Below are 17,551 nucleotides of genomic sequence, written 5' to 3' on the forward strand. Positions count from 1 at the left end.
TGAAAATTGTGGAACTGAAGAAAGGGGTGATTTGGGAATTCACACTTTCGAAGAAACTTCGTTTGGTTGTGAAAATTGTGGGAAAGTGATGATTTAACAAAACCATTTTAAAATTCACACAAGAGAGACACAACATGAATGTGAACATTGTGGGAAGACATTTAAACAGAATGCGAATTTGAAAAAGCATTTGAGAATACACACAGGAGAAGCACCATTTGAATGTAAACACTGTGGGAAGAATTTTAAAGAAAGGGGGAATTTAAACAAGCATTTGCGGATGCATACAGGAGAGAAACCATATGATTGTGAATACTGTGGGAAGAAATTTAGATCTAGTGTAAATTTGACAAAACATTTGAGAGTACACACAGGAGAGAAGCCATACGAATGTGAACAGTGTCAAAGGAAATTTAAACACAGTGGGCAATTAAAAATACATTTTAGAACTCACACAGGGGAGACACCGTATGGATGTGAACATTGTGGAAAGAAATTTAAATAGAGAGTGATTTTGAGAGAACATTTGATTGAGAATACACACAGGAGAGAAACCATATGAATGTATATTTTGCGCGAAGAACTTTAGAACTAGTAGTTATTTAAATATACATTTGAGATTACACACAGGATGCAAATCGTATGAATGTGAATATTGTGGACAGAAATTTATCACTAATGGGACTTTAAAAAAACATTTGATAATTCACACCGGAGAGACACCTTATGAATGTGAGCATTGTGGAAAGAAATTTGAACATAATGGATATTTAAAATTACATTTGAGAATACACACGGGAGAGAAACCATATAAATGTGAACAATGTGGAATACAATTTCAATGGGATAAAACCTTCAAAAGGCATCTAAAAACACACACACACAGACACTCTTTAAATGAAAACACTGTGCTATCATCTTTAAATTCAATTACATTATTACCAATCAATCAATTACAAAATTAGAACTTACATATTTCTTTTCACTCTGATTGTTAAAGCATTTGATTGAAAAGATGGAATTTCTCAATATAAAATATTGTGTTTTGGTAAAGATATGAGGCACATATATTTTTTATTCTGTAGATGGATTCATGACAGAGAAATCAGTTAACTGAACATTTTGTTTAAGTTTTTCATATCTCCCTTTATTTTATGTTATTGTAAAGTGTATTGATTTTATGTATCGTATTCCTCGTTTTCGTCAGTCACAAAATAGTGTAATTATTATTTGTACAGTGTTACCGCTAGAATAGGCCAAAATAGTAACAATCGGTAATATTACGTGTGTTTACTCGCTTTTGAAATCTTTTCAATGCAAATTAAAGAGAAATAATATCAAATTGTACCATTCTAAAAATATTAACAGTAAATATTCGTGCAACAATTTTTAAACAAAATTAACTAGGGCAACTACATTGTAAATTATTGCATCTCTAAATTATTTATGGAGTGCTACGATGACATGACTGATCTATTATATTTAAGTTATTGAAATGTTATTTCAATGTGATTTCATTATAACAGTGTTTACAATGTTATAGGCTTTGATTTATTTTTATATTTGCTTTCATTTTAATTACTTATATGTATGCAATCGTGTTTTCAATCAAATAGTTTATAGGCCAGTGTGTTTTGGAGTATATCGCAAAAATAATAGCAGTTTGTACAGTAGGTCAGTGGTGTAGGAAAGAGTGGTATCGCACAAAATAATAGCAGTTTGTACAGTAGGTCAGTGGTGTAGGAAAGAGTGGTATCGCACAAAATAATAGCAGTTTGTACAGTAGGTCAGTGGTGTAGGAAAGAGTGGTATCGCACAAAATAATAGCAGTTTGTACAGTAGGTCAGTGGTGTAGGAAAGAGTGGTATCGCACAAAATAATAGCAGTTTGTACAGTAGGTCAGTGGTGTAGGAAAGAGTGGTATCGCACAAAATAATAGCATTTTGTACAGTAGGTCAGTGGTGTAGGAAAGAGTGGTATCGCACAAAATAATAGCATTTTGTACAGTAGGTCAGTGGTGTAGGAAAGAGTGGTATCGCACAAAATAATAGCATTTTGTACAGTAGGTCAGTGGTGTAGGAAAGAGTGGTATCGCACAAAATAATAGCAGTTTGTACAGTAGGTCAGTGGTGTAGGAAAGAGTGGTATCGCACAAAATAATAGCAGTTTGTACAGTAGGTCAGTGGTGTAGGAAAGAGTGGTATCGCACAAAATAATAGCAGTTTGTACAGTAGGTCAGTGGTGTAGGAAAGAGTGGTATCGCACAAAATAATAGCAGTTTGTACAGTAGGTCAGTGGTGTAGGAAAGAGTGGTATCGCACAAAATAATAGCAGTTTGTACAGTAGGTCAGTGGTGTAGGAAAGAGTGGTATCGCACAAAATAATAGCAGTTTGTACAAGTAGGTCAGTGGTGTAGGAAAGAGTGGTATCGCACAAAATAATAGCAGTTTGTACAGTAGGTCAGTGGTGTAGGAAAGAGTGGTATCGCACAAAATAATAGCAGTTTGTACAGTAGGTCAGTGGTGTAGGAAAGAGTGGTATCGCACAAAATAATAGCAGTTTGTACAGTAGGTCAGTGGTGTAGGAAAGAGTGGTATCGCACAAAATAATAGCAGTTTGTACAGTAGGTCAGTGGTGTAGGAAAGAGTGGTATCGCACAAAATAATAGCAGTTTGTACAGTAGGTCAGTGGTGTAGGAAAGAGTGGTATCGCACAAAATAATAGCAGTTTGTACAGTAGGTCAGTGGTGTAGGAAAGAGTGGTATCGCACAAAATAATAGCAGTTTGTACAGTAGGTCAGTGGTGTAGGAAAGAGTGATATCGCACAAAATAATAGCAGTTTGTACAGTAGGTCAGTGGTGTAGGAAAGAGTGGTATCGCACAAAATAATAGCAGTTTGTACAGTAGGTCAGTGGTGTAGGAAAGAGTGGTATCGCACAAAATAATAGCAGTTTGTACAAGTAGGTCAGTGGTGTAGGAAAGAGTGGTATCGCACAAAATAATAGCAGTTTGTACAGTAGGTCAGTGGTGTAGGAAAGAGTGGTATCGCACAAAATAATAGCAGTTTGTACAGTAGGTCAGTGGTGTAGGAAAGAGTGGTATCGCACAAAATAATAGCAGTTTGTACAGTAGGTCAGTGGTGTAGGAAAGAGTGGTATCGCACAAAATAATAGCAGTTTGTACAGTAGGTCAGTGGTGTAGGAAAGAGTGGTATCGCACAAAATTCCAACAATGCAGAATTACCAATTTATTTGGTTATGTAGTTTGCAATGTTTAATATCTCTGTTTCATTTGATTTAGTATAAAAGTGGAAATTACAATAAAATATTATGATTGCCTTATTTAAATTTAATGTTTCTTCATTTATTTATTTGACCAAAAAACAATAATGTAAAACAAAACTGAGGAGGAGAATCGGTGGTCAGGACGGTAAAGCAAAGATTTATAATATTCAAAATCATCATATAAAACAAGGAAAAAAATCATTTAGCGATTTAGAGAAAGATTTATAATTGCCCAGAAGGATTCAGAGTCAATTGATGATAAAATATAAAGCACTGTCTACATAGCACTATCAACATTTTATGTGACAAAAAATGTGATGAGTGTGGACGTGATGATGTCATATACCATATTTGGGCATTTCACTACCATATTTGGGCAAATCACACTCTTAGTTTGATAAGACAAAGCTATAGGAAGAGATTCAGAAACAGCTAATTAATTTAATTCAAATTCAAACTGTTTATTGCAACAAGGTAAGCATTGTTATATTTACAAAATAACAACTACAATTCATTTCGTCACTTTGACGAATTATTTGTGATCATTGTGAAAACACAATTTTACTGACGTTTCATTTTTTTAAAATAAACTATGAGCGCAAAACATTGATGTATTCCATCCATGACCTGATGCATAGGCCTACTATTATAGAGTGCTGCTATTAGTGTCGTATTTAATATGTACAGTATATACGGTATATCTATATACAGTGTAGTAGGTGAAATTACGTGACCCACACTATGTTCTAATGTTTTGGTATGATGATGACAATTTCGGAAGATAATGATTTGAGCAAAAGATATAACTCTTTTAAAATGTTTAGGCCCTATAACTTTGACGAAAGACATGATAAAACTACATTTTAATTCAACTGACTATTATTATAATGTCAACATTCAACAATTTTTATATGAATTCATATCTACATTTCAGCAGCTTCACATTTTCCCAATTGGAAAAACTCGTATCATCAACGTGGCGGCCACCGGAGCACTTTTTGGTAGTGGTTCATCTCGGCCGGTTACAGAACGCGATATTGTATTGAGCGCCAAAAGTGCCCGTTATGATAGTGTAATAGTGACGACGTGTACAACACAGGCTTTAAAGTTAACGATGTTTTTATGATGTATTTATTTGGATTCGATAATAAAGTACTGTATTTGAGAGTGTCTCAAATAAAAATTTTAAACAGTTAGCCAGCTTTATATATAAAATAAATCGAATAGTACAATATGTTTTGTGTTTTAATGTTAATTAATACTTAATGAGTTACTATATTATTACAATGTATATACTGCTATACTATTATAATATAATTTCAAGTTAACGATGTTTTTATGATGTATTTATTTTGATTTGAAAATAAAATACTGTATTTAAGAGTGTCACAAATAATATTTTTAAACAGTTAGCAGCTTTATATATAAAATAAATCGAATAGTACAATATATTTCGTTTTATGTTTAAATGTGAATTAATACTGAATGAGTTACATTTATTACAGTAGAATGTATATACTGCTATATTATAATATAATTAGTTTAATAAAAAAACGAAATAAATGATTTAAAATGATATGAGTATCTTTGCGTTGATTCAATCTACTTAGAAAATGCAGTCAACACAACGGCATCATCAAAATGCGTGCATACTTTCTATAAAACAAATAATACTAATCCCCTATATTGTGCTAATCACAAACAAATCAAAGCAACAATATTGAACAAAAAGAAAGTATGTCTTTGTGATGACGCTTTGATTTCATTCATTATAGAAACAATACATCATAATTATAGGATAATTGGTCATTTGTCTTTGAGGCGCTTTGATTTAATGCATATAATAAAACACATAAGACAAAACATAATGTTCGGTTGCTTTTCGTAAACCAAAAATTCGGAAGATGTGTAAATCAAAGGTAATTTTGTGTCAATAGTAAAAAGTGTCCTTTGCGAAAGGCACACAATAGTTGCGCAAATAATGGTCTACTCTCTGTATTAAATGGGGGGGGGGGGTGCTAGTACGTACATGTTCACTTTCAAACTGATTTATCTTCGACTGCAACAAAAATGAACGACTGTATCCAGTGTAGAGAACCTGTTAATCATCGCCAGGAGGCTGTTTTTTGCGAGGAGTGCCAACATCGAACTTGCGGTACTGGTATAACACGTGCTGCCTATCTTGCTGGTATCCGCGACGGCTACATTGATTGGACGTGTAATAAATGTGTGCGACCTGTTCCAGAGGAACCTGCAGCCCAACTAGATGTCTTTGTTGGAGACCTTGGAGCATTTGAAGAGCCTGCAGTTGTTGAGGAACAACACTTACCAAACCCATATCGAGTACCAAATCAATAAGAACAATAAAATCGTTGATCGCGTCAGAATATTATTTAGCTGTTTTTTTTTTTTTTTGCTATTTTGAAATTTCCTGTCACTGGACCCTAATAGAAATTGTTTCCTTTTGTAATGATGAATTGGGTCGTCCTAAATATATTTTGATTTTGTCTAAAGCCTACATATCATTACAATTTTGTTTTGGCCTATTTATTAGTGCGTTGTGTTCCTTATCAGTTGATCTTTATCAGTGGTGCTTAATTAACAATGCAGGGCGTACCATTGGGATGTAAGTTTTAATAGAATGAGATACACAAAATGACACAAAATGACTAAAGAAAATACTATTATTAATAGCAGTAATAGTAGTATTAATACTACTATTATTTCTTATATAACTTTATACATCTCTATGCAGTTACTAACATTGAATTAATGTTATGTGTATTTTCAGCATTTAAAATAATGATAAAGTTAGAACTATAAATTACTTATACAGTAATGTTTCATTCTTTTCTTAGTCACGGCTTGTAACAATATTTTCTGTGCCAGCGACTATTAATTGGTTTTATTGTACTTTGGTTTCCATTGATTTTGTTACCCTCATTTTTAAAATCTTTTGTTTAATTAAATTCTTGACTACGTCACGTCCACATGTAGATTTTCAATAGTCTCGGCCAATCAAAGTACAGTAGGCCAACTATTAAGCGACGAGATGTCTTTGTCCGTCATTATTTCCGCCTGGTCTGAGTGGATGAAGGCCACTGCTACTTTATTTGTTCATTGTTATTATTTTGTATGCAGGCAGCGAAAGAAGTGGACAAAAAGGCCGGGAACTGTACCATGGTAAGTACAACCACAACTTAATTGTTTTATGTATTTTTTCCCATTCACAATCTGTACAATTTAGTGCGGTTTGTTTTACACGTTTACGCATGGAGTGTACTCCATGGTTTACGATGGTTTTCGTAACTAACTCCAAATAGTGAGAGGGAAGTCATGATTCAACGTATAAATAATTATAACTCCAGGATTTAATAATTATCTAGCCAACCAGCTTGTCAACATTACACAAACAAAAATGGTATATTCAACAACAAACATTTTTGCTTTCATTAAAATTGTAATGTAATTATCAATAATGGCCTTGGGTTGTTATCAAACTGCACTTTTAAAGTTATTGGTTGGTCAATTATTTGCCTATAGTTTCGACCAATCAAATTTAAGTACAGCATAATCTAATTATAGGTGTTTTTTCTTTGTTAGAATATCCTTGGATAAAACTGTTGTTTGCTAAGTTTTAAGCAGGAAGTGAAACAATGGCAATCACTGAGAAGACGGCAGTGGTATAGGTAAGTACCAGGATTTTGTTGTGTATTTTTGTTTATGCAATTGCACTAAACAGTAACTTGTGTACATTTTAGTGTAGTAAGTTGTGGATTCCGTAAGTTGTTTAAAAATGTTTTTAAATATACATTTATTACTTTAATTCTTCCATACTTTACGATCTTTTATATATATATATATCGGTATATCTTTATTCAAATGACACAAACAGCCAATGGCTGAAACCGTAGTCGTACAATATTAAAAACAATCATGATAAAAACAGGTAAAAAAAAACATTTAAAAAAGCCGGTACTAGGCTCCTTCAAGCCTAAAGTAATCGATCGATCCAAACCCACAAGTTTTTTGTTGAACAGTGCATGTTTATTCAATGTTATTGCCTACTTTACTACTCCCTTATTCAGTACAGTATATGCCACGCTGTACCTTAGGTACATTTTATTTATATTTATTGGATTTTTTAAATTTACAGTAGGCCTATAATTATGAAGAAATTTCATCGCAATTAGGACGAACTCAACAGCAACATTAACTTTTAAAAATCATTAAAAAAAGATTTTTTATTGAACATCAGCATGGAGTTCAAATGTGAACACTGTGGAGATAAATTTGAGTTAAGTGATTTGAAGGAGCATTTAGGAATACATGTCCGTTTTAAAGAGTTAAAATGTGAAAACACAAACGATGTTGAACCACAAGATGAGACACCCTATGAGAAAGAAGGTGAGAATTTTGAAATAAACACTGCCATAGAAACTTCATATAAATGTGAACATTGTGAGAAGCAATTTGAACAAAAAGAAGATTTGAAACAACATTTGCAAATACACAAAGAAGAGAAACCATATGAATGTGAACAATGTAATAAAAGATTTAAACAGAATGCTAATTTCAAAAAACATTTGAGAATTCACACAGGAGAAACACCATATGAATGTGAACATTGTAGGAAGAAATTTAAAGAAAGGGGGAATTTGAATAAACATTTGAGAGTACACACAGGAGAGAAACCATATGAATGTGAACATTGTGGAAAGAAATTTAGCTGCAGTCAGAATTTGAAAAAACATTTGAGAGTACACACAGGAGAAACACCATATGAATGTGAACATTGTGGGAAGAAATTTGCACAAAGCGGGGAAATGAAAGTTCATGTCAGAATTCACACAGGAGAAAAACCATATGAATGTGAACAATGTGGGAAGAAATTCGGAGCTAGTGGTTCTTTAAAAAAACATCTGAGAGTACATAGTGGAGAAAAACCATTTGAATGTAAATATTGTTCAAAGAAATTTAGCTCAAAAAAATATTTAATAGTACACACACGGTTACACACAGGAGAGCAACTATATGAATGTGAATATTGTGGGAAGAAAATTAACAATAAAGACAACTGGAGAAAACATGTGATGCTACACACAGGAGAGAGACCATATGAATGTGAGCATTGTGGAAAGAAATTTAGAGGTAATAGAAATTTAAAATTACATTTAAGAATTCACACTGGAGAGAAACCATTTGAATGTGAATATTGTGGGAAGAAATTTAACGATAAAGGACAATGGAAAAAACATGTGATGCTACACACAGGAGAGAGACCATATGGATGTGAGCATTGTGGAAAGAAATTTAGAGGCAATAAAAATTTAAAATTGCATTTGAGAATTCACACTGGAGAGAAACCATTTGAATGTGAACATTGTGGTAAGAAATTCCAATATCGGGAGACCTTCAAAAAACATTTGAGAATACACACAGGAGAAACACCTTATGAATGTGAACATTGTGGGATGAAATTTAAAGGAGGAAATCAATTGGAAATACATTTGAGAATTCACAATACAATAGCGCCACCATCGCATAATTTGGAACAGAACAAAGGTAATGTAAATTTAAAATCACCGTTGAAAATACTCAGAGCGACACCATCTGGATCTTATGGATGTGAACAAAAATGTATAAATAATTTTATAGCACACAAGAGAGAGACTGAATCTAAATGTGAACATTGTGGAATAAAATTCAAAACTATTGAATATTTAAAATCGCATTTGAGAATACACATAAAAAAGGAAATACCGTCTTATGAATGTGAACAGAAATGTATAACTAATTTTATAACATACAAGAAAGAGACACCATATGAAATGGATTGGAAAGAAGAGACACCATATGGAATGGAACATAAAAGAGAGACACCATATGGAAAGAAACATAAAGAGAAGACACCATATGGAATGGAACATAAAGAAAATAGTACACCACATGAAATAGAACATAAAGGAGATATACCATATGAAATGGAACATAAAGGAGAGACACCATATGAAATGGAACATAAAGGAGATATACCATATGAAATGGAACATAAAGGAGATATACCATATGAAATGGAACATAAAGGAGATATACCATATGAAATGGAATATAAAGGAGATATACCATATGAAATGGAACATAAAGGAGAGACACCATATGAAATGGAATATAAAGGAGATATACCATATGAAATGGAACATAAAGGAGAGACACCATATGAAATGGAATATAAAGGAGAGACACCATATGAAATGGAACATAAAGGAGAGACACCATATGAAATGGAATATAAAGGAGAGATACCATATGAATATGAACATACAGGAGACACATCATATGGAATGGAACATTTAATACACAGAACACAGATACCATATGAAATGGAACAATTAATAGGCATAGGCCTACACACAGGAGAAACACCATATGAGATGGGAACATTGTGGGATCGAATTTAACCAGAATGACAATTACATTATACTATTAATTTAACCATATCAAGTTTACTAGGGGGCCATATAAAGTTTATCCTACTGCCGTAACTACACTTAGGCATACTTGTAGGAGGGATCGAGGGGAGGGTGTAATGTTTATCGCAGTGACTATCTCAAATAACCTCATCCGTTCAGTAGTATAACTTTTGACCTGATCCTTAATTTTACTGTAAATATATTTAGAAGAATACATTGGTTAGATAATGTTTAAACTATAAGTTACTAATAAGTTACTAATACTGTAAAGATGTATTGTCCCCCAAACCGGTTAAAATCAATCAAAAACACATTGTCTTCCAGACAATTTGTCTGCTTTAGCTTACAGTTTTTTTTACGTTTATATTTTTTTTCCGATCCAATTTGTGGTGAATAGTGAAGTGAATAACTATTATGTAACATTAAAATGGCATATTCAACAAAACATTTAACAAAATTATTTTTTTCAGATTCAAAATATACCTTTAAACAATTAATTAATTTGTGCAGACATATGTCTTTTTTTCGTTTATAAACAATTAGCGTCATTATGACAGGGTACAGATGATGGTTGAAGTTAAACATGTTTGACATTAAATCTTTCGTTTTTTGATCATTTTTCTTTGTCTTTTTGTTTCAATTTAAAACAAGGCCATATAGGTGGCTGGCTGCAGTCGCGTGCTCAAGTTAGTGTTTATGACCAACCTACCGACCAACCGACGGACCGACATAGTGAGTTGTAGAGTCGCGCTGCACGCGACTAAAAACTTCAGTTCCTGTTTTAATACGGAGGTTGGAGAAAACGTTAGAAAATGTATTCGTACGTTCATGAAAAGCGGAATAATATCTAATTTTTCTACATAATTGCAAGACGTTCAGCGTACATTCGAACACTGTAGCCTACCTTTTACAATTATTATAACAATTGGTAACGTAACAAAAGTCAACCACTAAAGTAAAAACAGTACTTTTTTGTAAGTGTGTGTGTGTCTATTTTCTATTGTTTGTTTCTTCTGTTGGATATTAATGGTGCTAAATCTTTTACATGAACGGAAGATGGAATCGTATTAATAGTAATAAAAGAGTATGCAAATTATGATGAATACTTTCGTTTGTCCCTTTTATTCAGATAATATTAGAACTAAATATATGATTTCCTTTAATTCAAATAACACAAATTGAAATATATTTATCGTTGTCTGCTACAAATACTAATCTAGTGTTGTTTTAATTTAGACGTTCTAAAAGGAAAGCATGATGGTCAAATGAACAATGTGTAAGTTTATTTGTAGTTATTTGAATTACTGAAACAAATTGTAATACAGTAATTCGTATTAAAAATATATAATTTGCTATTTACCACTTTCAGCTGAATATGCCTCACTTTAGTCAAATGAACAATGTGTAAGTTTATTTGTAATTATTTGAATTACTGAAACAAATTGTAATACTTCTTCTTCTCTAGACTTCTGGTCAAGGGCATTTATACAGCACATAGGCCAGAGGCCCGAAGTAAACCGATATCTTTTCTCCTTTCTGCCCACAGGTATCAGGAGACATCAGCGACATTCATCCAGATGAGCACCATGAAATAATATGTAATAATATGTTCTTGTTGTGAGTTTTTAATATTGGTATTGTTGTATTGTCATGTTATTTTATATATTGTAATTATGATGTATTTGAAGACGAGCAATGTAAATTTTCTCCTTGTGGGAACGAATAAAGATTATACTTGATACTTGATACTTGATACTTGTACATATTATTATATTATTTACAAAAATTAGATGCAGAAAGAAATATTTCTTTTTTTAATTCACAAAAAATGTATTTAGACATATTTTCCATTAAAGTGATATTTCTGGAAGCCATTAAAATAATGAACTTACTTTCAGAAGGGAAATTATAAAACTAAACTGGTAATAACTCATGACGTAACTTATTTAGAATGGACAAATTAACAGAAAGTGATATTCATCATCTATGTTATTGCTATGACATAATTTATATATTCTATAGTAATTCGTATTAAAAATACATAATTTGCTTTTTACCACTTTCAGCTGAATATGCCTCACTTTTTATTGAGGGTAAGTGTTCAATTAAAACAGATCAGATGATAATTTAAAAGTTATATTGTTCTGTTTCAAAACAAATTGACTTAATATATAATAGTCAATTAACACAACCTTTACAATTATACACAAATATTTTTTTGAAAAAGTAGAATTTCAAAAGTATTATAAAGGCGTGTATCCTACTGTATTATGCAATTTCTATTGTAGTGTTCAATCAAGTCCACCCAATTTCATCGCCACGCCACTCTAACAATTGTTTTATGTTATTGTCCCGGTGGGTGCATTACAATCAATTAGTAAAATAATCTAATTTGCATATACAGTCTCAGCCAATTACGTGTCCTGCCGGTCTTGCTGAAGACTTCTTTTCCTCCCATTCCATTAATAGGCAGCAAGTGGACGACTGATGAGAGACGATAATTAGGTAGGTAGGTAGGTAGGGTTGCCACAACTAAGTTTAAACTTTTATACGTTAATTGTTGCCCTTCCAAGTTTTTACGAATTGTTGTGTTTGCCTAAATTGTCTATACTCTACACCCATTTCTGTTGTTTTCTTTTTCTCCTTACTTTTTGAAAAGTTTACTTGTGTTCAACATTCTAAATACTATTAGCAGCATAAACATTGAGGTACTCAATTGAGGGACTGTGTATTAGCAAAGGAAAAGAGGAGTTTTTTTATGATTCGTACACATTTAAATATTTTAGATGTATTCACTATTTCTTTCAATTGAGGCAATCACGGTGTATAATGTTACATGTATGTATTTGGACCATGTTTCTTACGACGATACGAGAACTACAGTACTGTATAGATTAAAAACAGGTTTTCCGATTCCCTATACATTTTCAGTGTAAATATAAATTATTCTAATTTATAAATAATAGCGGAACCAGAAGGCAGGATATAAAAGTTGTAAAATGAAGTGAAGTGTCCAATATTTTACATTAAAATTGAGGGGTGTGGGGCTTCCCCTTCCTTCTGGATCCATGACGTGAAAAGTTACCCACTGCGTCCGTTCTTCGATTCTTTCTGGAAAGCTTGGACAGCTTTACCTCAGGCGGCTGGTGAATGTTGTTACATCTCCCTGGTTAAATGTACTAATGGGAACTTTTCCACTTTGATCCACGTGTACCAGTACGTGTACTGAAAAATACAGGGTTTATTATTTCCATTCTTTTTATATTCTTTTTCTTTCAAATTTTTATTTAGATATATGTGGAGAACGACGATTGAAATTTGACTTTATTGATAAACAAAAACTAATCGATCAAGTAAAAAAGAGGAAAACCAACATGAAGTACAAATGTGAACACTGTGGAGATAAATTTGAGTTAAGTGATTTGAAGGAACATTTAGGAATACATGTGCATTTTAAAGAGTTAAAAGACTACGAGCATTTTCAACTACATGATCAAAAACGAAAAGAAATTGAGAATTTGGAAATACACACCACCGAAGAAACTTCATTTGAACATTTTGGGAATAAAGAAAATGAGAATTTAGGAGTATGCACCGATGAAGAAACTTCGTATGAATGTGAAAATTGTGGAATGCAATTTAACAAAATTGATGTTTTAAATAAACATTTGAAAATACACACAAGCGAGACACCATATGAATGTGAACATTGTGGAAAAAATTTTAAACAGAATGCTAATTTCAAAAAACATTTGAGAATTCACACAGGAGAAACACCATATGAATGTGAACATTGTAGGAAGAAATTTAAAGAAAGGGGGAATTTGAATAAACATTTGAGAGTACACACAGGAGAGAAACCATATGAATGTGAACATTGTGGAAAGAAATTTAGCTGCAGTCAGAATTTGAAAAAACATTTGAGAGTACACACAGGAGAAACACCATATGAATGTGAACATTGTGGAAGAAAATTTAAACAAAGTGGAAAATTAAAAGTACACGTTAGATCTCACACGGGAGAGACGCCATTTGAATGTGAACAATGTGGTAAGAAATTCAAAGCTAATGCAAATTTGAAAGATCATTTTAGAGTACATACAGAAGAGACGCCATATGAATGTATATTTTGTACAAAGAAATTTAAGTCTAATGGGTCTTTAAACTCACATTTGAAATTACACACAGGAAACTTACCATATGAATGTGAACAATGTGGGAGGAAATGTGCCTCTAATGGAATATTAAAAAAACATTTGAGAATTCACAGAGAAGAGAGACCATATGAATGTGAACATTGTGGGAAGACATTTAAAACAAATGAAGGATTAAAATCACATTTGAAAACACATGGAGAGCCACGGTATAAATGCGAATATTGTGGAGTGAAATACCAAGATAAAAGGTGCTTCCAAATGCATTTGGAAAGACACACAATAGGGAATGAATGTGAAGATTATATTATCAAATCCAATTGCAATGATATGTTTAACTTACGCACAGAAGAGACATCGCATGGTAACATTTATAACTTGCATACATTTTAAATAACATGTGAGAATACACACAAGAGAGCCGAACATTGTGTACACAATGTGTAATGTCTCTATTTTAATTTTACAGCGAATAATATTAAGATACCAGTGCATTTTAGAATAACAGAAGAAATTGAGCGTTATTTATTTTTTCCATTAAAAGTATTTTTCTTGTATTAAATAAGTTTTAATTTGATTGGCCTTGATTGATTTCTTGTAGGAAAGAACATCTATGAATTTTACATCATTTTTAGGAGGTTGATGTTATGACATAGGTTTTAAACGAATAATACTGCTTTTTAATAAGTGTCAATTTTATCATACAATGTGAATACTGTACGTTGTATTACTATTTCAAATCGTTTTGTTTAATATCTGCTTCTTTTTTGTTATGTTTGCCCATTTTTGAGCAACAGTAGTTTTGGCCAATCACAAAACAGTACAAGTTCTACCGTACAGTGTGTACTGTATGAAATCGCACACAATTTCAATACTGGTATGTTATGTATCGTACTGTATTTGTTAAGTTATGTTGTTGTGAAGTGTTGGACTTAAACCACACAAAATGATTCATTTTCGTTCTATTGTATATAGCTTTGGTTTTTATTATTTATTGTTCTAATTTTGTGGCTGTAACGCTTAACCCTCTACTACAATAAATTGAAGATGTCCTATACCATTCTCTATTTGCCTTTACTAATCGCACCGATTTTTCTTTACGATAGCTAAATGTGTTAAAATAATATTACACAAAAGACAACACAGGCACACTTAAGTTATGTCGTTATTGCTATTTTAATTATATTTAATTTGGTATATGATGCAAAGGCAAAGTTATTCTTTATTTGCTACTTAAATTTAAAGTTACAAAATTCATCACTGATCACTCAGTAGAAATTGTTATTTTCATTTGCAAGCTTGCATTAAACCTTAAGAAATAACATTTTCATAAATAGGCCTAAAGACATTTTTATAAAATTTCTTAATTTAAAACAATAAAAGGCGTAGGCCTATAATTGAAAAAAGAATGAGGCCTAAAATGGATTTTTTTTTTTAAATAATTATAACATAGAGGAAATGTTTTTCCGATGGCTGACGGCTATAGTGACAATGAATTGAGACGGATCGCCAACTTGGTCGGTCTTCAGTAAGTTGATATATTATATGAGTAGGCCTAGGTTGTCCAATTTTTATTCTATCAAACCATCTTGACTTTGGTCGTCCTGGTCTCGAGCACTTTTCTATTTTTCCTTGCATTCTAGTAAAATTTTCGAAATAATATACAGTAAGCCTATATAGGCTCCTACAAAACGAAAATTATTATGAACAGAATAAATTATTCAAATGAAGAAACTCTTTGAATCCTACTATAATTTCATTTAAATCTAAACTACTAGTAGTATTCGGTTGACGTTAATTAATTCCTTTGATGCCTCATCATGTTTGCAAGATAAAATAGGCCTCCCGGGATAGGCCTATATGCTCTTTTGGTTGAGGCAAAGAATATATCACAAGAATGAGTATTCCGCGATTTTTGCATGATTAATTTTTAACAGAGAGCTGAGCTCCAGAGAGTGATGCCCGCCCTCATAAGGGCGGATGTATACATACTAAATAAGACTTGATTTAATAGATTATACATGTCACATTAAATAGAATTATAATATGATAATATATTTTGCAATTGTAAACTATTTTATAATACATATTTATTAAGAAACTAGTGTACATTCACTTTTACAGACAATTATTTACTAACATGCTAAATTAGTTCACAAAAAAGGCCTAACACAGCAACACCAAAAATCAACGAATCGTTACTCAACACGGCCTATTCTTTACCATTGCCGCGTACTACTCTACGCCCGGTAAATTAAGTATTGTTTTTATGATATAAATTAGTATAAAATACATGTTATTAACAGGATAAAATGTTAAATTTCATTAACATTTATTTTGTTTTACCAGAAACAAGTTAAATATAGGAATATTATTAAACTATCCTTCGTGAAAACGCGTAAACACCAACACGCCCGGTCACGCTATCGTAGCGCCCGGTTGATAAAGCGAACTGTTTATACGGCAGTTTTTACTAAATAAATTGCCTAAAACGAACAATTAAATATCCAAACAGCATTTAACATGATGTTGGCATGTAGTTGATAACATTTTTTAATGATGAAAATACTACCGGTGGTCCAGCCTTTGATTAGTGAAACCAAAGATAGTGTAAGTAGGAAGATGTTACACTTCGCTAAAAAATTAGAGAACCGCTCGAGATAGGGCGCCTCTCACGACGAGTAGAGATAGACGAATCTGAAACATGAGGAGCGCAATGGCAAAGGCCAATGAAAATGGTGTTTTCGGCAATAAATTGTAGAAATAAGCTACAAAAAACAAACAAAAACTTCTTTTTTGTCTTTATTATACAAAGTTAAAAACTAATATGATGTTTTCATACTGTTTTTGGATCTTTTTAATTGTTAATACATTTATTTGGAGTGAGTTTTGTCATGACATGACTGTAAACACTGAGCTAGGATCAGGAGGAGGCTTACGCGCGCCTGTAGACGCATTCATGAATGGATGCTGGTCATCTCGTACCCAAACCAACCCGTACCCAAACCAACCCGTACTCAGGGGTGGCGCCAGGATCTTCCCGACGCGGGGGCTACATTCCCCGACGAGGGGGCTATGCGAGCGAAGCGAGCATCACTAGGCTGGGGGCCAGGGGGCCGCCAAGGGCCCCCGGTTGGGGTCCAGGGGGCGACGCCCCCGGAAGCAACGCGTTCTAGCGTCATTTGAGGTCATTTTAATCAGATTTAGGGTAGCCATTTTTTCCATTTTTTATAATGCATAAATAAAATACTGCGTGCAAAAAAACGATGCGCGATGACTGTTTCAATCTATATTTTTCAATTTAAAAAATAAAAGTTCAAAGAAAATTTAGAAAAATAGAGTTGGAGGTCCCGGAAATTGGACTTATTATACTTCAAAACATGAAACAAAATATATAAGTCCCTATCAAGGTTGTGACTGAGCTAAGAAATGTTTGAAAAATAGAGATGTTAGGTCCCGGAAAATGCACTTCTTGTACTTCGAAATATGACCAGCTTTATTGTTGGGGCTGAGCTAAGAAACTGTTTAAAACTAGAGCTGCAGGTCTTCAAAAAATTGCATTTTATACTTCGGAAACATCAGGCCTAGAGGCTTAAAAAACGCAAGCGTAGACCTTTTTCAGTCGGGGAAATAAGTTTAT

General features: G+C 32.8%; 2 protein-coding genes across 2 annotated transcripts; both read left to right on the plus strand.

Moving 5' to 3' along the window:
- The first annotated feature begins 7,543 nt into the window (after window positions 1–7,543).
- Window positions 7,544–12,245, plus strand: LOC140040904 (uncharacterized). The gene is made up of 4 exons (XM_072087178.1): window positions 7,544–9,224; window positions 11,223–11,269; window positions 11,824–11,850; window positions 12,162–12,245. The coding sequence occupies exons 1-4, from the start codon at window positions 7,544–7,546 to the stop codon at window positions 12,243–12,245; spliced, it is 1,839 nt and encodes a 612-aa protein (XP_071943279.1).
- Window positions 12,246–12,990: 745 nt separating this feature from the next.
- Window positions 12,991–14,488, plus strand: LOC140055170 (uncharacterized). Its single transcript, XM_072100414.1, has one exon. The coding sequence runs from the start codon at window positions 13,132–13,134 to the stop codon at window positions 14,302–14,304; it is 1,173 nt and encodes a 390-aa protein (XP_071956515.1). The 5' UTR covers window positions 12,991–13,131; the 3' UTR covers window positions 14,305–14,488.
- The last annotated feature ends 3,063 nt before the right edge of the window (window positions 14,489–17,551 follow it).

Source organism: Antedon mediterranea, chromosome 1 (assembly GCF_964355755.1).
Source record: "Antedon mediterranea chromosome 1, ecAntMedi1.1, whole genome shotgun sequence".
NCBI lineage: Eukaryota > Metazoa > Echinodermata > Crinoidea > Comatulida > Antedonidae > Antedon > Antedon mediterranea.

What these genes read in the sequence shown, in the direction of transcription:
- LOC140040904 (XM_072087178.1), top strand. Translation starts at nt 7,544, where the DNA reads ATGGAGTTCAAATGTGAACACTGTGGAGATAAATTTGAGTTAAGTGAT. An exon ending in AATGGAACATAAAGAAAATA is followed by an intron (nt 9,225 to 11,222) that starts GTACACCACATG and finishes CTTCTTCTCTAG; the next exon opens with ACTTCTGGTCAAGGGCATTT. An exon ending in ACATAGGCCAGAGGCCCGAA is followed by an intron (nt 11,270 to 11,823) that starts GTAAACCGATAT and finishes TACCACTTTCAG; the next exon opens with CTGAATATGCCTCACTTTTT.
- LOC140055170 (XM_072100414.1), top strand. Translation starts at nt 13,132, where the DNA reads ATGAAGTACAAATGTGAACACTGTGGAGATAAATTTGAGTTAAGTGAT.